Raw genomic sequence first — 27,652 nt, 5'->3', positions numbered from 1 at the left:
TTTTTATGAACATATCTTTTCCCTTTGGAACCTCATTATATTGCATCTTTAAATCAATATGTTTGTTTTATATGGCTGACTACTTATTTATCAAGCTCTCATAGCATACAGTTAGCTTAAAATTCAGTGTGAACACATGCATGTATTACTCAATTAAAATGAGCAAAGCTTACATTATGCCGTAACATCGTACATGAAAATCTGTGGAGGAATATAAAAGGGAAAACATGATCTTTTCCTGGAGCACTCTTTCCATTTCCTCTGATCTCACTGGGTATGCAAATCAGAATTTTGCAACTTTTTGGTTTTGTGTAATTTCATTTTAATGAGAATACTAGTTTGCAGAATGCAAGAGTTTACTACAATGCATAATTCCAAGTTTGCTTCAAACCCAGATAGTGGCAAGGCTTCAGAACTTTTTTTTTTTGTTGAGACAGAGTCTTGCTGTTGCCCAGGCTGGAGTGCACTGGTGTGATCTTGGCTCACTGCAACCTCGAGCGATTTTCCCGCCTCAACCTCCCGAGTAGCTGGGAGTACAGGTGCATGCCACCATGCCCGGCTAATTTTTGTATTTTCAGTAGAGATGGGGTTTCACCATGTTGGCCAGGCTGGTCTCAAACTCCTGACCTTGTGATTTGCCTGCCTCAGCCTCCCAAAGAGCTGGGATTACTGAGCCACTGTACCGATCTGGCTTCAAAACATTTTTTGCTGCCTGAGATATACTTTAAACATGTAAGCTTCTGTGTCTCCTAGTCTGTTTGGGTTTTTGTTGTTGTCATCATTGTTTGTTCATTTGTTTGTTTGTTTGAGACAGAGTCTTGCTCTGTCACCCAGAATGGAGTGCAGTGGTATGAACATAGCTCACTACAGCCTCCACCTCCTGGGCTCAAGTGATCTCCTGCACAGCCTCCTGAGTAGCTGGAACCATATGATTTACTTTTAATAGTCAGTGTGATACCACCTTCCAGTTGTCATCCAGGCAGACAGATCCCTAAGAACCAGTCCATATTCACATTTCCCAGTTGTTGCCAAATATATTTTAGAGCTTGTTTGCCCAAACTAAGATTCAGTCTAGGTTAACTCATGTTGTTTGGTTATGTCTGTTTCTTTTAATATAGAATAGTTTCTCTTTCCAGTTTTTCCCTCATAACATCGACTTGCTCAAGAGACTATGCCATTTTTCTTATAGACTGTTTTCTCATTGTTTCCCTATCCTCTGTTTTTCCTGAAAACTGGGAAAGTTTTAGCAAGACTTCTTCATAGGTGATGCTGTATCTTCTCTGCTCTTCCTGATTTCCTTAGACATGATGGGGAATAGAAGGCCGCCTGATATTTTCTTTTATTTGCCTAACTTCCTAACTCTCTAACTTCCTTTCTAACTCTTCCTAACTTCCTCTTTTGTGTTCAGAACTGTGCCTTACTTTTGACAGAGCTTTTTCAAATTCTCATCTTTCTCGACCTTCTTGCATTTCAAAGTATTTTCTTAGGTTACATTATTATTTTTACTTTTTTATAGCAAATCTTTTTTTAAGTAAGATGTAGTGTTTATTCTAGCCTATTCTGAACTGTATTCAGAGTTCTGATGAAAACAGGGTTTATCATCTGTACTGTGGACATAAAAATGATTCTTTTTTATTTACATAACATATGGCAGGAAAATACTTCTCCCAAGCATCTTACAACTTTCACACTTATTTTTTATTAGTTTCTGTCAATTTAAAAAATAATACATATATATGATGAAAATTCAAATAGTACAGAAATTTAGATAATGAAAAGTTGTCTCCTCCCTATCCTATGTTCCAAATCCCTTTGTTGTCTCCCTATTATATACCCTTAAAGAAATTCTGTTCAAGAGACGACATGTTCAGACAGATAGGGAGTATATTGTGCATACCATTTTGGACCTTGCTTTTTTATTTAACAATGTATTTTGATAATTATTCTAGAATACCAAATTAGGCCTAACTCATTCCTTTTCTAGGCCACATAGTATTCCATCATATAGATGTCATCATATTGATGAACATCTAATTGTTTTCCTTCAATGTTTTCATTAAAAATAGGAAAACATTCTCAGAAGTGAAATTCCCAGAAGTGAAATTGTTAGATCAAAGGTATATGCATCTTTTAGAGTAGATATTTATTGCCAAATTGCCCTCCATAGTGATTTCTTCAATTAATTAATTAATTAATTTGAGACAGAGTCTTGCTCTGTTGCACAGGCTGGAGTACAATGGCACGATCTTGGCTCACTACAATCAGTGCCTCCCTGGTTCAAGCAATTCTACTGCCTTAGCCTCCCGAGTAGCTGAGACTACAAGCATGCACCATAACGCCTGGCTAATTTTTGTATATTTAGTAGAGATGGGTTTCACCACGTTGCCCGTGATGGTCTTGAACTCCTGACCTCAGGTGATCCATCCGCCTTGGCCTCCCAAAGTGCTGGGATTACAGGCATAAGCCACTGCTCCCAGCTGATTGCTTCAATTTATAAATAGAATGCGTATTATATTGAGCATTCGGCATGATGTTGACTTTTGACTAGATAATTTTTATTGTGTTTAGAAAACATTCATTCCTTCTACTTTATTAATAATTTTTTGTGTGGTAATACATTTCTATTTTAATTTATATTTTATATGTTAATTGCATCTGTGAAGACTAATTTTTTAATCCCTGACATTATTAATATGGTAACTGACGTTAATGGAATTTCTAATATTAACTCATTCATGTATTCCCATAGTGAACCCTACTTGCTTATGTTATTTTTCTGCTGACTTCCATTTATTATTTTATTATTTTTGCATCAATATTCATATATCATGAGTACTTAGATTTTTGTTGTATCCGACAATTTATTTATATTACATATACATTGTTAATTTTGTCATGTAGTTCTTGTGTCCCTTGTACTTTGTTTTCTTGATCCATCATAGCCTTAGAGCTCTACAATTATGGGAATTTCATTATGTTCCTGCCAATTTGCTCTTCTTATTTTCTTTTCCTTTGTGTTACGAGTTTTGTAGTTATGTTTTGCCTGCATAAAGATTTTTGATAGATTTTTTATTGTCAATTGCACCTTTTGTCCTTATGAAATATTATTCTTAATCTTGCTTAATGTTTTGTTGTTGCTGAATTCAGCCATGTCTTGTGGTTCTTGACTTATTTCAGTTTGCATCTGTTAGAATGTTTTTGCCCACTCTTTTACTTTCAGCTTCTCTTGGTATCACTTTAGGCAGATCTCTTATATCAGGTTATAGTCAGATTTTGCTTCGCACCATAATCTGAGGATTTTTTTTAACTAAGTAAATTTATACTAAGTAAAACATTTGCTAATAAACTTAAAGAGATGACATATTTTAGGTTATCATATTTGATGTTATATTTTATGTTGAAATAGCTATTTTCTGTGCTTAAAAAATCTTTTATATAGGTTGTGCCATCTTTTTTCCCATTTCAGTGGAAAAGGCTAGGAAATATATTTTTGAAAATCATGAATTTATATTGATACAGTCAATTCAAATTTAACATTATAGGCTATTAATTTCTTTCATTTATATTGAAAATACTGATTCTTAATAACATTACCATAATTACTATTTTGCTTTATCTTACAGTTTTCATAAAATAGCTTGTAAGGCCATGCTAATTTTGATATTAACAATCCAAGTTATGGATGAAGTTTAAGATTTTCTTTTTTGTTCTCTTACTACATGTAGTCAAAATCTAAGATTTTCTTTTTTGTTCTATTACTATATGTAATCGAATTTTGTTCTATTATTATATGTAGTTTTAAAGGTATGTTAGCATTTCTGTATGAAACCATCTGGCTCTGATGTTTGTTTATGGATTAGGTTTTTGAACAGTTTTCTCTAAGTCATCTATGGAAATTGGTTTGTTTAGACTTTCTATCACTATTGGGGTCAGTTTGGGTAAATTGTATTTTCTTAGAATCTGTTTCCATTTTATCACATAGGTTTTCAAATTTATATGAACTGATTTGTGCAAATTTCTCTCAGGACCTTTTAAACTCCTGTTTTAATGGTATTTTTCCCTTTTGCTTTCTCTTTTTTTCTTGATTTAAAAAATTTTTCTCATTAACATAATATTGTGGATATTCCCGTATCAGCCATTAGCAGGAGATCTGTGGGATGTGGGATCTTGATTCAGTAGGACTTTTAATCACTTTTTAACTTCCTTTCCTTCCCCATAGGCTGCTACCCACAAAGTTGATTACTTTTCCAGACACTTCGCTCTGCATTTCCCAGAAGCAGCACTTTCCAGTCAGCAGTCTCTTGTTCTGTGTACTTTCCAACCCTTCCCTTCAGCCCCTCCTGCTGTCAGAGCTCTGATCTGTCAGGTATCAGACTTGTTCTTGGAAGTTCTCACTTGGCGTGAGGCCTTCTCCTGAAGGAGAGTGATGAGTCCTCATTGGTGTTATGTGGGTTCCTACACCAAATGGACTCCTCTGCCTTCCCTGTTTCTCTGTGCAGCTCTGCTGGGGCTTTCTGCACCATTCTAGACTGTGGCCCAGATCTCTTCTGGATCTTGGTTCTTTATTGCGTGACTTACATGTTGCAGTTTCCCCTGTCTCTGGGTTATGCTGTAGGCATTTTTTATAGGTGCTTTCACTCTCTCTCCTTGTTGATCTGCATGGCTTTTAGGAAGTATCAGGAAGTTTGGATGTAAGCACTCATTATTCTTACTTGTCTGCATTTCCAATTATCTGCATATGTCTTGCTTATTTTTTATCATTTTTCTTTTTGGTTGGATATATGTTCTTTTTTTGGTTGGACATAATACAGATTAAGGATTACCATGATTTCAGGAACATTTTCTTCAGTTATCTTTGAAGAGTTATTTGGTTGCATTTGCTCTGTTCTTATCTTCAGGAGTGCCAATTTTACATATGTGGGCTCTTACATATTCTTTGTAGTATTTTCAAGTCTTTGTTCTTGCATAATTTTCTTAGGCTTGTCTATGAATTTCCTGATTGTATTCCCAGTCTTCCCTTTTTTTGTTGCTTTTATCATGACTTTGAACCTGTAACAGGTTTATTTTTCTCTTGCATTGCTTCTCTGAGCTTCTCCTTCAGCTCTTACAGCTCTTCTTTGAGTTTTAATTTCAGAGATGGGCTGTTTGCTTGAATTTCTTTAATTTCACAAAGAATTAGTTTTTTGTTGCTGAATGCTATAATTTTCTGCTCTTTGTTCTTTGGCTTTTGTTTATTTTTTTCTTGTAGTATTTTTAGTTTTTCCCTTTTTTCCAGGTAGTATTTTTGCATAGCTCTATGCCAGCTTCTTTATGATTATTACTTATTTTTTATTACTTACGTTTTAATGAACCCTTATTTTTCTTGGACTGGCTATTTTTACAAGAAAGTGTGTATGGGCAAGAGAAGGGTGCTAGAGGCTCCCAGAAGGGAACTATGGTAGTGAAAAGCTTAGATTTTGCCTGGCAGTGCGTTCTCCTTGAGCCATCTTAGTCCCTGAAGAGAACCTCCATGGAGCCCAGTTCTTGTAGGCTTTTTCTTGTGTTTGGCATTTAGGCCTGTCTTCGGCCCACCAAGACCCACAGCTCCACAGCTAGTTACCTTCCATCCTTGGATTTCAGCAGGTCACTCTTTCTTCCAACATGGCAGATCTGTTCTCTCTCCAACCTGGCTTCTTCTCTGGCTATGGTGCCAGGCAGGTAGCAGGCGTACTCCAGGTACGCCATGTACCCTTATTGCCTGCCTGCTGAGCAAGAGGACTGTGGTTTACCATCCCCAGTTCCAGGAGAGCCTTGCCCTCAGTGTGCTTGACCCAGGTTTGCAGAAGATAAGATGGGTGCTCTTAGTTTACCCAGGGCTGATTTTCAAGGCCTCTTTTTATAGTTTGTGATTTGGGATTTTAGTTTCTTTTTTCTTACTTTCATCAAAGATAGAGCTTTCTTTTTATTTTTTTTGTTTCCTTTTGTTTTTAATTTGGCACCACAAACAAGAACAGGGCAGAGGTATCTTTCTGCCACTATTTGTAACCAGGATTTCCACATTCTGTAGTTAAGCAGTTGTTTGATACTGTCCCAAAATTTTTGAATTTTTCTTAATCTCCTAGTGGGAAGGCATGTTTCCAGACACAGCTGGGTACTACTGCATCAAATAAAACACAAAGCAGACTGGGGCACAATCTTGATTGCTAATGTAAGCTTTCTGTTTCTCTTTTTTAATCCACATTGATAATGTGGAAATCACAGCCTCCACCTGTGAGTTTCTACACAGGTACGTCCTCTTGTGTGGCTGGGACAGAGAAAAAAGTGAATGTGCTCTTTGATCAGATTGGTTAATGGAGTAGCAGTTTTTCAGATACTTCCAGTTGCCTCCAAAAGAGAAATTTTCAGCTGAATAGAAAACCTTCAAGGAAATATGTAAATGGGTTTTTCTAACTGTGTAGGTAGCCAGTCTGGTGTCCTGAAGCAATAACAAAAGTAACTTTCTTGCTGGCAGGACCAGACTTTTGTAAACAAGGATTTTTTTTTCTTCCTCTCTTCTCCCTTTCTCCCTTCTCCTTTCCCTTTCCTCCATTTCCTTCCATTTTGGTACTAAATATGAATACAATAAAATCATCTTGATCATGGTCATTGGAAAGATTTTTATACTATCTGAGATAAGAAATTATATTTAAGTTGTCAAGCCTGGGATTTTAAATTCTGCATTCTCTTCCTTTGAGAATGTGATCCTTAAACTGCTGTGTTTTTTGCATCATTTTAATTTTATATAGAAGAGCAAGTGGTATATGCATAATTAAAACTATGACCTATTTTCAGAGTGCAAATTTTAGAACTAATAAAACTTAGAGTAACTTAAATCCTAGATTTTCATTAAGTTAAACCACAGAAATGAGTGGAAAAACTATTTTAATCTTACTTGAAGGCAGCTGCTCCCATGGGCAGCCTCTTTGAGGCTGATTGGGAGGTGAGGCTTTAGTCTGCCCAATGTGATGCTCCTCAAGACTGAAAGGTAGCCAGGGCTTTCATCAGAAATACTCCCCAGATCTTATGTTTAATTCGATTTTCATTTTACACACGAGTATAAAGTTGCTTGCTGCTTGCTGTATTGTTGTGCTTTGATAGAAAGCTTTCATTAAGTAGTTAGCAAGTTTTGTCATGTTAACATGATTTTGAGGCAGTCAGATGGCGCTGTGAGATGCACATTGTAGGTCCATGACTACCCCAAATGTTATGCTTGGGGTCAGGTTCCAGCTCATGCTGCGGTCCGAAGTGAGTGGGTGGATGAGCAGATAGCTGAAAGAACACTCCAGGGGGCTGTAGGCAGGTGAAAGGTAGTTTTATTCAGCAGCTCTCTCAGCGGTAGCTTACTTACACTAGCTTGCTCACATTGTTTGCCCTATCTCAGCTGCTTAGTCTGGTGGCTCCCACACACAGCTACATGGCCAGCTCTCCCTTCAGGGTCCGCAGCCTAACTCTTTCTCTCTCTGAGCATGAGTGAGCCGAGCCGTCTCCTGGCTCCCCACTGTCCATCTATCAAAGCCATGTTATGGCTACATGGCTATGATAACAAGTGGAGTTATATGCCTGTGCTCTAAACTTGCTGAGTCACTGTGGATGTTTACCTTGGCTTATTCTTGACCAAAGTACAGCCATGTTCCTTACATGCATATTAGGGATCCCCCTCATTCCACCACAAGACAAGCAACATGGAGAATTAGCAATTGGCTACATGTGTCTTAGTTGCCAAGTGCTCATCTTGATAGCCATTCATCCCAAGATCTTTTCATGCCCTCAGACTCTGCCTTCTCCCAGTGCTTCTTAACGGTCAATCATCATGCAAATAACCTAATGAAAGAGTTTCTTTATAAAGAGGAGTTTTTAAGGGCTCCAAGATTTTCATACATTTTAACTGTATCCCAAGGGATGTTACTTAATTTAGAATAAAGCTGTGTCTCAAAATGTCTATTGGATGATTATCATGTTTTGATTGATGGGACCACCTGGCACATATATTGTGTCTTTAATATTATATAGATATTCTTTTAAAACCTTATGTTAGTGTTTTATTAAGAAAGATGTTTTCTTTATTAAGAAAGATATTGTTTTCTTTATTAAGATAAAAGTGATCTGTTCACACCTGAGTGCTAGAGTTAGAGTGCTAGGTGCAGCAGTACCTGTGGGAACAGGGACTGTCTTCATTGTGCAAAGGCTGCTGGCCACCACCTCCTGTGGGCATGTGTGCTTATCACCCGCTGTTGGATTGGAGGTAGCATGACCTGCCCCTCTCTGTCCCATAGAAATGCTGTAAGGAGTTATGAGAGGGATTTTGTTTTTACTTTTGAAGTATCACGTAAACTAAAGGCAGAGCAGTACTGTGTTAGTATTGTTATTGTATTAGTTAGCTTGTCGGGGTGGGGGGGTCCTACTGTAAACTACATTACTGATAGTCTCTCTTAAACTAGATTTTGGTTTGTTCGGCTAACGGTTCAATGGCTATTACAGCCATAACCCCAGTACTTGACAAGAGATTATTCAGCAGTCTTGAAGGAAGGAATCTGGTTTAGGTTTTGCTTTCTTTTAATAGGCCCACATAGCATGTTTTCCTTTGAAGGTAAGGCTCCTTCCTAGTAATTACATTCTTAGCTGACATGTAACATTTGAAGGATTTAAAAAAAAATTAAAAAAGCAAACTTCTATTTTTAGAAACTGAAACCAGAACCATGACTTTGGCATTGATGAAGAGAAGCTCCGTAATTTAGGACCTGCAGCTTTATATTCTCTCCGAGTCTTCAGTTCACAGTCTTATTTTTAGAAACTGGTTTTTATGCCTGCCTGGAAAGTCTTCTACAGTAGAATGGAGTCATCTTTTTAAAAAGAACTTAGAAATAGTAAAATAATTTATATGCTGTCAGTTCAGTTAAAAATTTTGATGTAGTAATTGACAAGGGTAGCAATAGGAAGAAAGAATCAGTTGTAGCCTCTACATCTCCAAATAAGGGATAAGAATCAGAACATTCGTGTCTGATCAACTTTAACTCATGTAAGCTAAAGAAAAATCCACTGAAACATGTTAGAGTTAAAATATTAACAAATGGATTTGACAGTACCAGAGGCTAACTTGAACCACATGTCTTTTTACCCTAGTTACTGATACTTTGTGTATATACCTTTTTTTTTTTTTTTTGAGACAGAGTCTTGCTCTGTCGCCAGGCGCCAGGCTGGAGTGCAGTGGCGTAGTCTCGGCTCACTGCAATCTCCACCTCCTGGGTTCAAGCAGTTCTCCTGCCTCAGCCTCCCGAGTAGCTGGGACTACAGGCTCACGCCACCATGCCCAGCTAATTTTTGTATTTTTTAGTAGAGACGGGGTTTCACTATGTTGGCCATGATGGTCTTGATTTCTTGAACTCGTGATCTGCCCACCTTGGCCTCCCATGTGTATGTACTTTTTTACAATCATGAAGGAGAATTTTATCACTAACCTAGCTTTTAAAAACATTTTTCCTCTGTATAACTTACTTATGAAAATATAATTGTAGGAAGAACCATATAGGAAGAATCTTTTCTTCAGACTTTTTCCTATTGTTAGTACCAGATATCTCTTTATTATCTTTTTCTTTTTTATTTCTAAGAAGTAGAATTTACTTTTAAATTACTCTGAAGCTTTATGACGGGAACTGAAAACTTTGTGTTTCTATTCCACACTGCAGACATTTATTTTCTAGTCCTCAATAAGGGGTCTTATGCCTAATACTTTTATCACCTGTCTCTGGTAACAGGTAGAAAGGAGATAAGGGAGGTAGCCCTCAGAAAACTTGAGCTGATAAACCTTAAAGAGCTCAAAGCTTATCAAATTTTATCTCTCTTTTTTATTCTTGAGATGAGGTCTTGCTGTTGCCCAGGCTGGACTGTAGTGGCACTGTCATAGCTCATTGTAGCCTTAAACTCCTGGACTCCAGCCATCCTCCCACCTCAGCCTCCCGAGTAGGTAGAACTACAGGCCCACACCACCGTGCCCAGTTAATTTAAAATTTTTTTAGAGACAGAGATCTCATGATGGTGCCTGGGCTGGTTTCAAACTCCTTACCTCAAGCAATCCTCTGCCTCGGCCTCCTAAAGTGCTGGGGTTATGGGTGTGAACCACTGTACCTGGCCAAATTTCATTTTATAAGCAACCATATTTTTAGTAAGATACTGTATTAGGAACTCATGTGGAAAATATTCTGTCTCCCCAAATATGGCACAAGACATTGCTTTAGAGTTCTCCATATCTACCAAACACACTTCCTCTCAAAGACCTGAAGACACTCTTCTCCACCCACTGAGTCATTCTAAGTAATTACTATGGATGAGAGAATTACAAATTTTATTTAATATTGCCAGGAGATACTGTCTTTGGTTAAATTCATTTATCTCTTCCAGATATGTGCATGAGTGTTCAAACCATACTCATCAAATGACTGCTAACAGCAGGAAGTCTTAATTTAATATTGTTACTTGCTATTTCTGAATGTAAGCTTTTGTTATCAGATTAGAAGAGATGAAAAGTATTGAAAATACTCTGTGTCAACAAGAATGAAAAGAACTGAACTTTCTTACCTTCACTGTAGTGGAAGGACATATTGGTAAATTTTTTTCTAGAGAAAATTTTATAATATGTATCAAATATTAAAATACTTATGCCCTTGGACCTAGCAGTTCCCCCTGTAAGTATATTTACTAAGGAAATAGTAGACAGGTAGGGAAAGGTATTTGTACAGATTTTAGCATTAACTTAACAACAGCAAAAAAAGGGAAACAAATGTTTTTAAATAGAGGATTCCTTGAATGCTTTAATTCCTTGAATTACAGCATTTCATACTCAATTACAGCATTTCATGTTCACTGTATACTACTACATGAGAAAAGATTACAAAACAATGTAATGTGTATAAAATGAATTCATTTTTGTTCTTTGTATATGGATATATTTTTATGTCTGATAATTCACTGTACTGCTTTTTATAGTGGTTATTTTCAAGGGGAAGGAGAGACTAATAGCCTCTCATAGTCTAATTTGTACACTACTATGTGGTTTGAAATTTTGTATTTACTTGTCTTGCTTTGTAGTCAAAGAGAATAGTAAAGATATTTACATTCTGAAAAACAAAAGAATATACAGGTTTAGAGTAGGCAGTATGACATTGACCTTTGCATTGTACTCCTCGGTGGAGTGTCCTTATAATATTTGCTGAAGCATATAATGCACAATCTCCAGTCCATTTCATGCAGTTTGGCACATTTTCCCTGTGCAGTGAGAAGATTGCTCACATCTGGCATCGTGATTCAGGTGTTTCCACTGCATGACAATGAAGCCCTGAAGAAGCTTGAGGACACCTGGTATGCTCGGTTTGCTTTAAAGTATCAACCCATAGGTATGTGTCAGTACTTGTTCTTTAAAGAAGAGGAAGGCCTCTAATGAAAATTTATGATCCAGCAGTGGAGTCAGCTCCCTTGGGCAGATATTTAGTGCTCTACTAGGCAGGATCACCAGCTGCATGTGGGAAATCATTTTGGCAGGAGGGAAGAATAAGATGGGTTAGATGACCCCTTCATTTTTAAAAAAAAATTTTTTTTTTGTTATTTTTTGAGATAGAGTCCCACTATGTCACAGGCTGGAGGGCAGTGGTATGATCATGGCTCATGGCATCCTTGACCTCCCAAACTTAATCAATCCTCCCATCTCAGCCTCCTGAGTAGCTGAGATCACAGGTGTGCACCACCATGCCCAACTAATTTTTTGTATTTTTTGCAAAGACAGGGTTTCACTGTGTTGCTCAGGCTGGTCTTGAATGCCTATGCTCAAGCAATCCTCTTGTCTTGGCTTCCCAAAGTGCTGGGATTATGAGTGTGAGCCACTGTGCCTGGCATTTTTTGACTTTCTAATACTATCCCAGATCAGCTGAATCACAGGCTTTCTTTCACTACCCTTCACCAACAACACAGATGGTTCAGAGTGGCCTTCCTGAATATGTGGCAGAGTTGGAATCAAACAAGTTTTAATAAGAATTTAGTTTGACTACGAATGACTATTTTATATTTGAAATTTTTTATTTTTAAGGAGCCAGTTATTTAGAATGAACCAAGCTATGCCATACTTAGGGCAACTAGCAGGCCAAACATCTTTTGAGGTGATTTGTAATTACCTTGGCATGTATTACTGTATCTATCCATTTTCTCTGAATATAATTATGAAACTAAGTATTAAATTATTTGGTATGTGCTGGACATTATTTAAAATTTTGTCAATATGGATGTTCAAGTATTTTAGTCTGGTTGCGTTTTTTAAGCATGATAATTAAATTTAAGTGGGCAGATTTCACCTTAGCATTACTATCATTTTTTTTTCTTTAAATGACATTTTCCTTTTGATTTTGTTTAATGGTATCCTTCTAAAATAATTTTCTTTCTGCTTTCTGTTTCTGAAAACAACTATTATATAGTGTGTACCAAACAAAAATTGTTTTTAAGATCAAACTCTGAAATTACGTTTGAATTTTTTTGTATTCTCTGAAAGGAAAAGTTTTGTTTTTGGTAATTCCAGGTCATATAATAGTCATTTTATGTTATACTTAAAACTGTTTTACTTTGTTTTGGCATTAAAGTGGCAGGAAATTTGAATATTGCCTCTAGGACTTGTAAAGTGGCTGTATCTATTAGCCACTTTTTTTTTTTTTTTTTTTTGACATGGAGTCTCACTCTGTGGACCAGGCCAGAGTGCAGTGGCACAATCTCAGCTCACTGCAATCTCTGCTTCTTGGGTTGAAGTGATTCTCCTGCCTCAGCCTCCTAAGTAGCTGAGACTACAAGTACACACCACCACGCCGGGCTAATTTTTGTATTTTTGGTAGAGACAGGGTTTCACCGCTTTGGCCAGGCTGGTCTTGAACTCCTGACCTCAGGTGATCTGCCCACCTTGGCCTCCCAAAGTGCTGGGATTACAGATGTAAGCCACTATGCCCAGCCTCTATTAGCTACTTCTTAGAAAGTAAGGGGAGAAAGTGAGTTGATGGTGAAGGCTAGGCATGGGTGGTAGTGGATTTGGGGTATCTGGCGACTGAGACTGGTGATAGCATCTGGGATATAGGTGAATCTTGAGGCTCCCTGAGATTGAAAGGGGAAGGTCCTCTGCTGTGGAGCCAAGTGTCGTGAGCACCTTTAAAAAACAATGATTGGATGTTCTTTAACCTCATTCATACCCACCATTTTCATTTGCTCCTGGGTTAGGGGGAAGAATTAAGGATAGGAGAAAATAGCCTATCTCCATTCATTCTAACACACCTTTATAGACTACTCAAGTTATCTTAAGAAAAATATTTTAACTGTTTGTTATTAACTAAGAAATAATAACGCCAGCTGCCACACTTCTTCTCACCCTCTGCTTCCTTCCCACCCTGGTCCTGGTTCAGGTTGCTCTTACGATCTAAGCACTCCCCATGTGGATGATGCTGGCAAAGGAAGCAGTGTTGGTGACCTCTTTAGAGTCAGTTAGCTTGTGTCGAGTTCACAGAACATTAGCAGTCATGTTGCTTGGACCTTCTTCTGCCCAGTGCATATATGAAAGTGTTGGTAAATGTGTTCCATGGCTGTTCTGGAAGTTCATGTGTAGAATCCTGTTTTGTGCTTTTGAATAATTTTTCTTTAGTGTATTGAAAAATTTGCCATGACACACTGATGAAAGTTTATGTCTTTGCATATTGTGTAGGGAAGGGCAGAATTTTGTGGATGGGGAGTCTTCTTCAAAAAGAACATTTATAATACTAAAGTGGGAGAAAAGTGGGGAGCATAAATTAAACCCCCAAATTAATGTTCAATGACCATGGCTGAACTTAAATTAGGACCTTGGAGATTTTGGGTCAGCTGTAAGATGAGTTTTCCTTTGGGAAGAGAGTATCCACCAGGTGAGGGGAAACAGAGTCCAGGCACCTGGCAGAGCAGCCCCTGCAGCTAAGGCCTGGGCTCTAAGCTGGAGGAAATGTTGGGCCTGCCATGCAGACAAGCAGGGTCTTTGTACTGCATGGAGGATGGATTTACCACCACATGCTGATAGGGAAGTGAGGGTTGCATGATCCCCACTTAAGTAAAAAATGAATAAACATACTTGAAATGATTTTTTAAAGTCTTTGGTAGTCTGTATTTATGTTCTTCCTTTCTTTCCACTATAGACAATATTCGTGGCTACTTTGGGGAAACAATTGCTCTGTACTTTGGATTTTTGGAATATTTCACTTTTGCATTAATCCCCATGGCTGTCATTGGGTTACCTTACTACTTGTTTGTGTGGGAAGACTATGACAAGTACGTGATCTTTGCCTCATTCAACCTGATCTGGTCCACGGTGATTCTGGAAGTGTGGAAGCGTGGCTGTGCCAACATGACCTACAGGTGGGGAACACTGCTCATGAAGAGAAAGTTTGAGGAGCCCCGGCCGGGATTTCATGGTGTCTTGGGTATCAATTCCATCACTGGGAAGGAGGAGCCTCTGTACCCCAGCTACAAGAGACAGTTGCGCATCTACTTGGTCTCCCTGCCATTTGTGTGCCTATGCCTCTATTTCTCACTGTATGTCATGATGATTTACTTCGACTTGGAGGTTTGGGCCTTGGGTCTCCATGAGAACAGTGGGTCTGAGTGGACCAGTGTCCTGTTGTATGTGCCCAGCATCATCTATGCCGTTGTGATTGAGATCATGAATCGTCTGTATCGATATGCTGCCGAGTTTTTAACTTCATGGGGTAAGACTTGAGGCTTTATATTCATGTCTTACTTGCCTGTAAGAAACATTGCTTAGATCATGGGATTCATATAGCTGCTACCTTACAGAGAAAATAGATGTTGCTCTTGGCTCTTTATAGAGACATAAGGAAAATTCATCAGTTTTGTGAACACTGATGATCTCCATGCCATAGTTACCATAACTCTCTTTTATTAAGTGTTAATTACTATGTTCTAGGTGTCCTGCTAAGCACTTTACTCACAGTATCTCACCATCACCTTCTCAAGAGCACTGTGAAATAGAAGCTATTTCACCCTTTTATGGATAAAGATAACTGATACTTAATGAGATTCAGACAGCAAACAGTGGATCTAGGCTATTCAGACCTATCTGTCCAAAACTTGTGCTCCTAATACTATAACATTGTGTTTCATGCTGAGGGTAAAATAGATTGAAATTGTTCCACTGGCTAGAGCCACAGAAGAAAGTAAAAAGAAGAAAAAGAAAAAAAAATGAAATTTTCTTCATGATACTAAGCTGAATCCACTATGACCAGTTTCTTGCGATGGAGTGAGGCACTGAGGACTGCTACTGAGCTCGCTGAAGGCAGGTGTTTATGGATGTATCTGTGGTAAAAAAGGAACTTGGTTATAAGTTAAAAATGGTCTTGAAAGGCCATTCATTCTTTAATTTATTTATTCATTCAAACCAATGAACAAATTCACTGTATTATTCCCTAGGAAGAAGTCTAGGACTTAACTTTATGGGCCATAAAGATGTTTTAGGGGCTGGGCACGATGGCTCACACCTGTAATCCCAGCACTTTGGGAGGCTGAGGTGGGCAGATCACAAGGTCAGGTGTTTGAGACTAGCCTGGCCAATATGGTGAAACCCTGTCTCTACTAGAAATACAAAAATTAGCCAGGCATGGTGGCGGGCGCCTGTAGTCTCAGCTACTCAGGAGGCTGAGGCAGGAGAATCACTTGAACCCAGGAGGTGGAGGTTGCCGTGAGCTGAGATTGTGCCACTGCACTCCAGCCTGGGCGACAGAGTGAGACTCCATCTCAAAAAAAAAAAAGATGTTTTAAATTATTTTTATTAGTTGTATAACAACATCAGCTGTCATTTATCGAGTACTTTCCTTGTGCTAATACTAGGCTAAGGTTTTACATTATTTCTCATCCTGAGAATGACCTTGGGAGAAGGATGGTCAGCCTTGTTTTGTAGGCAATAAGACTGAGTATCAGGAGGTTAAGTAACTTACAAGGTTAGATAGTGGCTGAGTAGCTAAGTTGGTGTTCAAATCCAGGTCAGTCCAACACTTTCTGTGTAAGGTGACACATCTCTTCAGAATCTTCCTTTTTGTCATTTTATCTTGCTGTTTTGGGATCTATACAGTGTTACCTTTTCTAGATGAGGATAGAAATTTGAGTTTCCTTTCAAGTTAACCCTTGTAAGCCACATGAAACTTTACTTATAGAACTTTATTTACAGAATACTTTATTTATTGCCCTGTTCTTCAGAGGTTACTGTTAGTTTTCACTATTATTTCTTATACAGGGTTTTGGGTGGCTTTCTGTAGGATTGTTTGCCAGCACTTCCCAAATTTCTTTGTATCAATAATTTAAAAAAATAATTTCAGACTATAGTGCTATTGCAGTACCCTGAAAAATGTGTCCTTGTTTAATGCTCTTGGTGGTGAGGCATAGCTGTGATTGACAGCCTAGCACATTTACTGACAGGCTCTGATGTTAAACATCTCTGCCCTCAGTGCAAGTCCCACTTCACTTCTTAACAGTGCTTTCGTATTGTGTTCTTATTGAGAAGTTACCTCTGTGTTTTAATGTTTTAGAGAATCACAGACTGGAATCTGCCTATCAGAATCATCTAATTCTGAAAGTTTTAGTGGTAAGTATAGTGTTTATATACAAATCCATTTTATGCAACTGATATATACTACTTAATGCATAGGATATATATGCATTTTGGATAATGCATAGGATATATATATGCATTTTATGCAACTGATATATACTACATAATGCATAGGATATATATGTATATACATGCATAATGATATATACTACATAATGCATAATGCACAAATATGAAGTTACTTCTAATTTAAGATATCAATATATTTTGTACAACTGGGCAAGGACTGATTAAAAAATTGTTTATCTCTGTGTTCAGTAGCCTTATTACAAATGTGCATATGATGTAAAACTTCAAAATATAGGAGTTAGTATTATAGCCAGTTTCCAGTTACTTAAAAACTAGGCCAGATGCAGTGGTTCATACCTGTAATCCCAGCACTTTGGGAGGCCGATGTGGGTGAATCAAGAGTTTGAGACCATCATGGCCAACATGGTGAAACTCTATCTCTACTAAAAATAGAAAAATTAGCTGGGAATGGTGGCATAGACCTGTAGTCCCAGCTACTCGGGAAGCTGAGGCATGAGAATTGCTTGAACTTGGGATGGGGAAGTTGCAGTGAGCCAAGATGGCACCACTGCACTCCAGCTTGGGTGGCAGAGCAAGACTCTGTCTCAAAAAAAGTAATAAATAAAAAACAACTAACTGGCCAGATGTGGTGGCTCACACCTATAATCCCAGCACTTTGGGAAGCTTGAGGCAAGTGGATCACTTGAGGCTGGGAGTTTGAGACCAGACTGGCTAACATAGTGAAAACCCATCTCTACCAAAAACTACAAAAAAATTTGCCAAATGTAGTGGTGCATGCTTGTTGTCCCAACTACGCGGGAGGCTAAGGCAGGAGAAGACGCTTGAAGCCAGGAGGCGGAGGTTGCAGTGAGCCAAGATCGCACCACTGCACTCTAACCTGGGCGACAGAGCAAGACCCTGTCTCAAAACAAAACAAAAATCTAACGACTTTTTAGACATGTTTCTATTCTTTTCCTTTTGGTGATTTCTTTGAATGTCTTGCTATTCAGTAATCCTTCCTGGCACCACAACCTGTTTAGTGATGGAACTTACATTAAAAAAAATTTTTTATATGTCCAAAGTTCAAAAGATTCCAAGTATGTTTTGATAGTTGGGAGGAAAGAGACAGAAAGCAGTATGTAACCTGTTTGCTGTTTGTATAAAAGCTGACATGTCATGCCTCTTTTTACCATTATTATAAATAATAAAGAAGTACCAGCTTGAAAACACCTCATTTATCAGGGGTTTACCTTAGTCATCTGTAACATAAGTGAGAATCAAGAAAGGTGCATGAAGAATCCTCTGAACTTTCAACTGGTATTGATTTAGCATAGTCCATGTACTTCACTCCCAAGGGAAGGATCCAGGCCCTCATTTAAAATCTCTGTTCTAGCCGTAGAAATCGTTCTTTTAGAAGTTTATCTATCTGGTTTTTCGGTCCTTAAAAAATCAGAAACCACCATCACGAGGGTGTTTAGATTTCTGGAAGTAGGCAAGCCTACAGAAAAAGAACAGGTAAGGAAATGAAAACCTGTCATAAGAGATAAGAATTCAACAATTGGGCATTAGGAAAGGGACAAGTAGCCCTACATATCTAAAAGGTTTCAAAGGCATCCTTCACTCTGTGAAATGGTTCATACTTAAAATGTTGGTGCTAAACCAGCAAGGAAGTTCTGTTCTGTGCTCTCTGTGTAAGAAAGTAGAGGAACGTGGAATGCATTAAAAAGTTCATTCAAAAAGGTTATAATGGGAGGAGGTTTTTCCCCTCAGAGGTAAAAACATTCCATTTGTCTGAAAGAATTCAGTTATTTGTGAGACTTTATTGTTCTCTGATGATGTCAGATATAATTAGGTAACTGCCTTGTGAAAAAAAAGCCGTTGGTTAAAGTCTTCTTCCTCCACGATGCTTCTTAGGCTTCTCCCTTCCTGTTTTCTTTTTTAAATTTATTATACTTTAAAGTTCTGGGGTACATGTGCAGAATGCAGATTTGTTACATAAATATACACGTGGCATGGTGGTTTGCTATGGCCATTCCCCCGTCATCTACATTAGGTATTTCTCCTAATGTTAACCCTCCCCAATCCCCCCACCCCCAGCTATTCCTCCCCCCGCACCCCCTGACAAACCCTGGTGTGTGATGTTCTCCTCCCTGTGTTCTCATTGTTCAACACCCACTTATGATTGAGAACATGAGGTGTTTGGTTTTCTGTTCTTGTGTCAGTTTGCTGAGAATGATGGTTTCCAGGTTTGTCCATGTCCCTGCAAAGGACATGAACTCATCCTTGTATATGTGCCACATTTTCTTTATCTAGTCTATCATTGATGGGCATTTGGGTTGGTTCCAAGTCTTTGCTATTGTAAATAGTGCCACAATAAACATATGTGTGCGTGTGTCTTTATAATTGAGTGTTTTATAATCCTTTGGGTATATACCCAGTAATGGGATTGCCAGGTCAAATGGTATTTCTAGTTCTAGATCCTTGAGGAATCATCACACTGTCTTCCACAATGGTTGAACTACTTGACACTCCCACCAACAGTGTAAAAGCATTCCTGTTTCTCCACATCCTCTCCAGCATCCGTTGTCTCCTGATTTTTAATGATCACCATTCTGACTAGTGTGAGATGGTATTTCAATGTGGTTTTGATTTGCATTTCTCTAATGACCAGTGATGATGAGCTTTTTCTCATATGTTTATTGGCTGCATACATGTCTTCTTTTGAGAAGTGTCTTCATATCCTTTGCCCACTTTTTGCTGAGTTGTTTTTTCTCGTAAATTTGTTTAAGTTCTCTGTACATTCTGGATATTAGTCCTTTGTCATATGGGTAGATCACAAACATTTTTTCCCGTTCTGTTGGTTGCTGGTTCACTCTATTGGTAGTTTCTTTTGCTGTACAGAGCTCTTAAGTTTAATGAGATCCCATTTGTCTATTTTGGCTTTTGTTGCCATTGCTTTTGGTGTTTTAGTCATGAAGTCTTTGCCCATGCTTGTGTCCTTAATGGTATTGCCTAGGTTTTCTTTTAGGGTTTTTATGGTGTTAGGTCTTATGTTTAAATCTTTAATCCATCTGGAGTTAACTTTTGTATAATGTGTAAGGAAGAGGTTCAGTTTCAGTTTTCTGCATATGGCTAGCCAGTTTTCCCATTTTTTGTCAGGTTTGTCAAAGATCAGATGATTGTAGATATGTGGCATTACTTCTGAGGCCTCTGTTCTGTTCCACTGGTCTATATCTCTGTTTTGGTACCAGTACCATGCTGTTTTGATTACTATAGCCTTGTAGTAGCCTTGTAGTATAGTTTGGAGTCAGGTAGCATGATGCTTCCAGCTTTTTTTTTTTTTTTTGCTTAGGATTGTCTTGTCTATGCGGGCTCTTTTTTGGTTTCATATGAAGGTTAAGGTGGTTTTTTCCAGCTCTGTGAAGAAGGTCAATGGTAGCTTAATAGGGATAGCACTGAATCTATAAATTACTTTGGGCAGTATGGCCATTATCATGATATTGATTCTTCCTAACCATGAGCATGGAATGTTTTTCCATCTGTGTCCTCTCTTATTTCCTTGAGCAGTGGTTTGTAGTTTTCCTTGAAAAGGTCCTTCACATCCCTTGTTAGTTGTATTCCTAGGTATTTTATTCTCTTTGTAGCAATTGTAAATGGGAGTTCACTCATGATTTGGCTCTCTCTTTGTGTGTTATTGGTGCATAGGAATGCTTGTGATTTTTGCACATTGATTTTGTATCCTGAGACTTTGCTGAAGCTGCTTATCAGCTTGAGATTTTGGGCTGAGATGATGGGGTCTTCTAAATATGCAGTCATGTCATCTGCAAATAGAGACAAATTGACTTCCTCTTTTCCTAATTGAATACCCTTTATTTCTTTTTCTTGCCTGATTACCCTGGCCAAAACTTCCAATACTATGTTAAATAGGAGTGGTGAGAGAGGGCATCCTTGTCTTGTGCTGGTTTTCAAAGGAAATGCTTCCAGTTTTTGCCCATTCAATATGATACTGGCTGTGGGTTTGTCGTAAATAGCTCTTATTTTGAGATACGTTCTGTTGATACCTAATTTGTTGAGAGTTTTTAGCATAAAGGGCTGTTGAATTTTGTTGAAGGCCTTCTCTGCATCTATTGAGATAATCATGTGGTCTTTGTCTTTGGTTCTGTTTATGTGATGGATTGCATTTATATATTTGCATATGTTGAACCAGCTATGCATCCCGGGGATGAAGCCTATTTGATTGTGATGGATAAGCTTTTTGATGTGCTGTTGGATTTGGCTTGCCAGTATTTTATTGAAGATTTTCACGTCAATGTTCATCATGGATATTGGCCTGAAATTTTCTGTTTTAGTTGGGTCTCTGCCAGGTTTAGGTATCAGGATGATGTTGGTCTCATAAAATGAGTTAGGGAGGAGTCCCTCTTTCTGTATTGTTTGGAATAGTTTAAAAGACACTGACTGGCAAATTGGATAAAGAGTCAAGACCCATCGGTGTGCTGTATTCAGGAGACCGGTTTCATGTGCAAAGACACACATAGGCTTAAAATAAAGGGATGGAGGAAGATTTGCCAAGCAAATGGAGAGAGAGAAGAAAAGCAGGAGGTGTATTCCTAGTCTCTGATAAAACAGACTTTAAGCCTCTCCCTTCCTTTTTAATCTTAAGGGGATGGTGTTTCATAGTTGCCCTAGGCTTTTGCTTTTCAACTTCTGCTCTAACTTAGCACCCCTGTCCTGTGGCTGTATTGATCTTACTGCTCATTTTCTAGAATTACTCCCCATCTCTACATTAATTAAGCACTCACTCCTGTACACATAGTCTTTGTCTAAGTGATGCTACTGGGCAGGAAGTAGTCAGCATGGAGACTGGGAGGCAGAAAGGAAACCCATTCATGCAGGGGGTAACTATAGATTATTGAGCAGGGAACTCCTGGAAGAGATGGCACTTTTTGTGGCAGGATCCCCCTGATTGGTACTCCTCTTTGCCCAGCCTGCTGCTGTGTATCTGGCAGAGCAAGGGAGTTGATGCCCATGGTGACAAAGATGCTTCCGAGGCCAGACTGGTTGTTACAGCCTCCCCGTTACCTGCTGTCTCTCTGTGATAGAGAGAATCTCAGGTTCATAGGCATGAAGAGGCCTCTTATATCAGGCCCTTGTGGCAGGGGCCCCTTTGCCATTGCCACCCAGTTGCCCCACTTACTCTTGGTGGGGTTTTCAGGCACAGGCTTGCTGTGATGGGGCTTTTCTTGCCTGTGTTGTCTGGCCATCCTGGGATCTTTCCATGGAGCATGGGAGTCTCAGGCCCAGCAAGGAAGAAGAGTACTTCCCCAGGAAACTTATTGTTAGTTTAGGGTCCTGATTGATTTCTACTTGCCAGTTTAGCTGGGCTCTCCTGGCACTGACGGGACTCCTTTTCTGATATGGGAGGAATGAGCCTACTTGGGCTACTTGGGTTGGTAGATTGCGATTGGGAAATGCCAGGCCTTGGTCTCCTCCTATTGGGTGGGGGAACTGGAGATATGCATGTGCTGTGTTTGTTGTTCCTTTAGCTCTGGGGTCCTAAACCATCTCATCTTCCTTTAAGCACCTTTCAGAGTTCTCCTTTTTTTGCCTCTTTTGTTATTTCCAGAGTTTGTTTATTTAGTAAGGAGACATGGGGAGAAACAAGACTTTGCCATTTCATTCAGACTGGATGTCTCTCATTACATTTTTAAATGCTACATTACAGTTGTAATAAAGTACTCTAAAGCAGCATTTAACACTGTTATCTTTTTTTTTTTTTTTGCCAGTTCAACTTTCTCAATTGCTTTGCCTCACTCTTCTACATTGCCTTTGTCTTGAAGGATATGAAGCTTTTGCGCCAGGTGAGTGTGAGTAACAGAAAAATGCCAATTTTTTAGGTCATAGAGATGGTTTCCTATCTTTAAATGCTATAATTGGCTTCAAATCCTTTTTACAAATGAAATCTTATGAACTTTGTATATGTTTAAGTCAAATTCTAAATAAAAAACCATTAGGAATTGCATTGTGTATTATGTTCAACTGAAAAGAAATGAATTGAACCTAACCAACTTGAAAAATTAATAGTATAGGGCAGTAAAATCAATTACATAGTTTAGCTCAAAGCTTGTAAGCAACTCTAGCAGCAAAAATGTATTATATTCATTATTCGAACTGTTTTTTGTGCCTTGGATGTGGATGATTGGTGTAACCTGAAACAGGTCTTGCAAATTTAATTTTTAAATTAATAAGTTGTTAAACTTTAGAGACCAGTGGATCCTATGCAGTGCTGTATCTTTTCTGAAGTGTCTGATATTTATTTTGGTGTGTTGCCATTTGTGGATCACTTAATACCAATGAATAATAAATTAAGAACAACTTATTGATTTCTAAATTCTCCTTTTTATATTTGAACCAGTTATAAGTAAAAGGCTATTCTTTCCAAGTTTTAATATTCTGAGATTGTTAGTGAACAGTCTAAAAGCCTAGACTCCACTTGTTAAAAGTTATTTTTGAAAATAGAGAACGTTCAAAGTAATGCATTCAGAATTGATAAGCTGGAGATATATACCTTCTCTGGTCCCATTTATAATAGTATATTAGTTGGGTATGACTTCTCATTTCTTATGCTTTAGAGAGTCTGCTTTAGCAGAAGATAGGGGAATGGAGGAAGACTGCTTAAAAAAATAGAGTTGTAGTACCAGCAAAGGTGGGGTGTGATGTAAACACTCATATCTATCAGAGAAAAATGGAGATTAATACATCTCTGGAAACCAGCTCTCTTAATAGCTTTGCCAAGAATGTTAACTCATCCCTAGTAAATCTTCAGAGAGGAGCAAAGATTCATGTGCATAGATATCCAAGCACCAGCATTATAACAGCGAAAACTGGGAGTAATACTTAATTCAACAGCAGTGTATAGGCCAAATAAAAAAGAATTTTTAATGACACGGGAAAATGCTCATACATATTAAGTGAGAAAAGCAGTAAACAAAGTTGTATACACATAGGATAATTATAGTTTTATTTTTATATATGATTGGAAAGAAATATCCCAAGAAATAGCAGTAGTTTTGTCATGGTTGTGAAATTATGGGTGGCTCTTTTTTTCCTGTTTTCTTTTTTTAAGATTAATACATAATAGTTGTATGTTTTTATGGGGAATGTATGGTATTTTATTACATTCATAAAATGTTTAATGAAGGCCAGGCATGATGGCTTATGCCTATAATCCCAGCACTTTGGGAGTCTGAAGCAGGCAGATTGCTTGAGCTCAGGAGTTTGAGACCAACCTGAGCAACATGGCAAAATCTTGTCTCTACAAAATGCACAAAAAATTACTTGGATGTGGTGGCACACACCTGTAGTCCCAGCTACCTGGGAGGCTGAGGTGGGAAGATCACCTGAGTTTGGGAGCTCTAGGCTACAATGATTGCACCACTGCACTGCAAAGTCAGACCTCGTGTCAAAAAAAAAAAAAGTGTAATGGTCAATCAAGGTATTTAGAGTATCACCTCGAGTATCTGTCATTTCTCTATGTTGGGGGAATTCAATACATTATTGTTAACCATAATCACCCCACTCTGCTCTCAAATATTGGAACTTATTTCTTCTATCTAACTGTATGTTTGTACCTCCTGACTACCTTTCTTTATCCTCCTCTCCCCACCACACACCCTCCCAGCCTCTGGTAACTGTCGTCCCACTCTATCTCTATGAGATCAACTTTTTTAGTTCCCACATATGAATGAGAGCCTGTGATATTTGTCTTTCTGTACCTGGTTTATTTCACTTAACATAATGACCTCCAGTTCTATCTGTGTAGCTGCAATTGACAGAATTTCAGTCTTTTTTTTATGGCCAACTAGTATTCCATTGTGTATATATACCACATATTCCTTATCTATTCATCTGTTGATAAACACTGAGGTTGATTCTGTTTCTTTATTATTATGAATAGTGCTGCAATAAACATGGGGGTGCAGGTATCCCTTTGATATACTAATTTCTTTTCCTTTGGATAAATATCCAATAGTTGGAATGCTGGATCCTATAGTTATTTATATTTATTTATATTTTAATCTCAGCCTTTCCTGTGAAAAACCATAAATTAGAAGCACCATTCTAACACCTAGCTTTTCTAATACTAGTTTTTATCACACAATAGTATACTATTAATAAAGATTCCATCTTATTTATTGCATAATTGTATTTTTGCTACAGTTTTATTAAGGTATATTGCCAAAATATTATTTGCATCCTTATCTTTAGAGCTTGGCCACTCTCCTGATTACCTCCCAGATCCTCAACCAAATTGTGGAATCTCTACTTCCTTATTGGCTCCAAAGGAAGCATGGTGTGCGGGTGAAGAGGAAGGTGCAGGCTTTAAAGGTAGACATTGATGCTACATTATATGAGCAAGTCATTCTGGAAAAAGAAATGGGAACTTATTTGGTAAGTTGGAATATTGCTGAATTAAACATTTACTGAAAGTGATTAATAGCCATGCACTTCAACGTTATGCATTTATGATCTCAGATGTGACTATTCTAGATGTGCTTTCCAGTCAGTTTCCTCATCATGAACCACTTTAAAGTAAAAAAGATAGAACTGGGCATTGAGGTGCTGCTATCTGGAGTCTAAAGATAAGTCTAACAACACCAAAGGCCGAATTTGGAGAATTACATGACTGCTTTGCTTTGCGGAGAGCAGGGTAGAAGTGGTTGCCCCAGAGATGACAGAACAGGAGATATGGTCCCTGGAGAGGCAGCAGCATTTCTCGCTCTTGACACTTCAAACTCATGGAAAATGATGGCTGCACAAGCAAAAGATTGAGACCCATTGATGAACAATGGAATGCCAATCTGAAGATTGAATTTTAGTTTACATTAGTGCTATTGTTTAAATATAAAACAGCTCCTTTAAGACAGGCTTTCTGAATTATTATTAGGAACTAAAAATAATTAGGATCGTTAGAGATTTACACTTTTAATATTTGAAAGGTCTAGCTCATAAAAAATCTAACCATGTGTTCAACCAACTTTTATTGAGCTCTGACTACATTCACTGTCTCTATATTTCACATTTGTTTTAGGCCATTGTTTCTTAACATCCTGCACTTTCTTTCTTCTACAGTATTCCCTTCTTGCTACGGTATTCTTTCTGGTGAAATAGATCCTTCAGTGGGTCATTTAGTGAGAGCCCATTATTGTGAAACTTTCATAGTCTTGTTTTTCATCTTGAATGAATTTATCTCCTAATTATTGAGTGTCTTGATTGACTTTCATAATTTTTCTCATGTGCTTGGGAATTTCAGTTTGTATGTTCATGTTGAGCAGGTCTTTGTCCTTTTCTCTCAGTCACTTCTGCCTTATTTTTTGTAGTTGCCCCCACTGAGCTTCCAAGCCCCTCATCCAGAATCAGGTGTTTATATCCCAGAACTCCCATCTTGTGGTGTTGATGGGGATTTTATAGATCTGGTCACAGAGCCAGTAGGTGGCATTCTGTTGACATGGCTGTAGTTACTAGGCAGCAGTTGTGGTTTTTTTTTTTTTAAAGCCTCCTTTGAAGGGCAGGCGTATGTCCCAACCCCTGGTTTTGCTCAGCAAGCCTGATTCCAGTTACACTCCAGGGGAGGGGGTGCTCTTGGTTCTCTTCCCAACAGGACACAGATCCTAGTCCCTTCTATCATTGCTGTGTTTGGAGATGATTTAAAGTATAAACACATAGCACACTTTGAACAGCAACATTGTTTATTTTATATATGAAGCATAGAGAAAAGACACACACCAATTCTCTCTCTCTCACACAGGAAGAATTAAAAATGAACACGTGGGCCCAAGTGTGGAGCTGTCCTTCTGGATTGGTTGAGTGCTAGCTTACTATGGGATAAAAGTTCAGTTATGTCATTTTACTATGGGATAAAAGTTCCCATTATGTCAGGATCCTTTCCTTGCCTGTGCTGGGGGTTGGTATTCTTGGCCACATTTCTTTTCCTTTCTTCACTCTCTTATAGAAACTGTACCAGCAGTTCATCCCCTGTACTCTCATTTTATCCCCCCACATCTTTGGAGACCTCATGTCACCAGCCATCACCTGGTGCTCTTGTATCTCCTTCTTCCCCTTCTAACTGCTCCACCAAGTCAGCAACTTGCCTATTTTGAACTAAGCAAACTCTTCACATCTTCTGCTGTTTGTGTCCTGTCTTTCCTTCCCCTCACAGTTTTCTGCAATAATTCTCTATGTTGTTGTTTTTAGTTTCCTACTTCTCTTTCTATAATCAATTAGAATCTGCTTTTAGCTGTTCTTTTTCTTTGAAATTATTTGGGCAAACAACATTATCTCCTGAAATACCCAAAACACAATTCATCTTCTCAAGACAGGATTCTTCTGCTTTGCCCCTGGCTCAATGAATGGTTTTCAGTATAGTCTTCATCTGAGCAATTCTAATTTATCTAAGAACTGTATACCAGTGATGTGACACTGCCAAAATCTTAGATCTTACCTGTTTTGGCATTTTAAGATATCTGACGAAACATTTATGAAAGGAGGTGAGGGAGACATGGCTTTTCTCATATCAAAAAGAAGGAAATGAAGCTCTATGTCATTAATCATTTGGTGACTAAATCAGAAAGAAGGTTCAAGACTTTGTCTTCCCAATTCAGAATCTTTCCATTATACAGCACAGGCTCTCTGATGTGAAGTAAGGAAAGAGTGTCTGATTTATCTTAGGCCATGGGCCTGTGAGTAAACTCTATGGTTTACAGTGCCATTCCTTTTTTGGCCTGCAGAGTTCTGCACAATCTGGCCATTTCCCACTCCTGATCTCTTACAGGTTTGTTTTTCCCTGTCTCCACTGGAGCGACGTTGGATATTTGTCATTTTGGTTCTCTCCATGTATTTGGATGGGAGATACTTTTGGGTCACATTTATTCTAGATGATTGTTTCCTATGCACAAATTCTTTCTT

General features: G+C 38.3%; 1 protein-coding gene across 3 annotated transcripts in view; it reads left to right on the top strand.

The window, feature by feature from the left end:
• ANO10 (anoctamin 10) overlaps nt 1–27,652 on the top strand; it is a 244,775-nt gene that overhangs the window by 22,960 nt on the left and 194,163 nt on the right. For all 3 annotated transcript variants that reach the window (XM_012470714.2, XM_064366972.1, XM_021676146.2), the window contains 5 exons: nt 11,286–11,405; nt 14,196–14,765; nt 16,599–16,654; nt 22,474–22,548; nt 24,956–25,138. In XM_012470714.2, coding sequence (XP_012326137.1) covers nt 11,286–11,405; nt 14,196–14,765; nt 16,599–16,654; nt 22,474–22,548; nt 24,956–25,138 — 1,004 coding nt within the window. The remainder of the gene's footprint in view (nt 1–11,285; nt 11,406–14,195; nt 14,766–16,598; nt 16,655–22,473; nt 22,549–24,955; nt 25,139–27,652) is intronic.

This window comes from Aotus nancymaae, unplaced genomic scaffold, assembly GCF_030222135.1.
Source record: "Aotus nancymaae isolate 86718 unplaced genomic scaffold, 86718_ANA_hifiasm-v0.15.2.pri h1tg000067l, whole genome shotgun sequence".
NCBI classification, from domain to species: domain Eukaryota; kingdom Metazoa; phylum Chordata; class Mammalia; order Primates; family Aotidae; genus Aotus; species Aotus nancymaae.
This window is presented reverse-complemented; position numbering and strand designations above follow the sequence as displayed.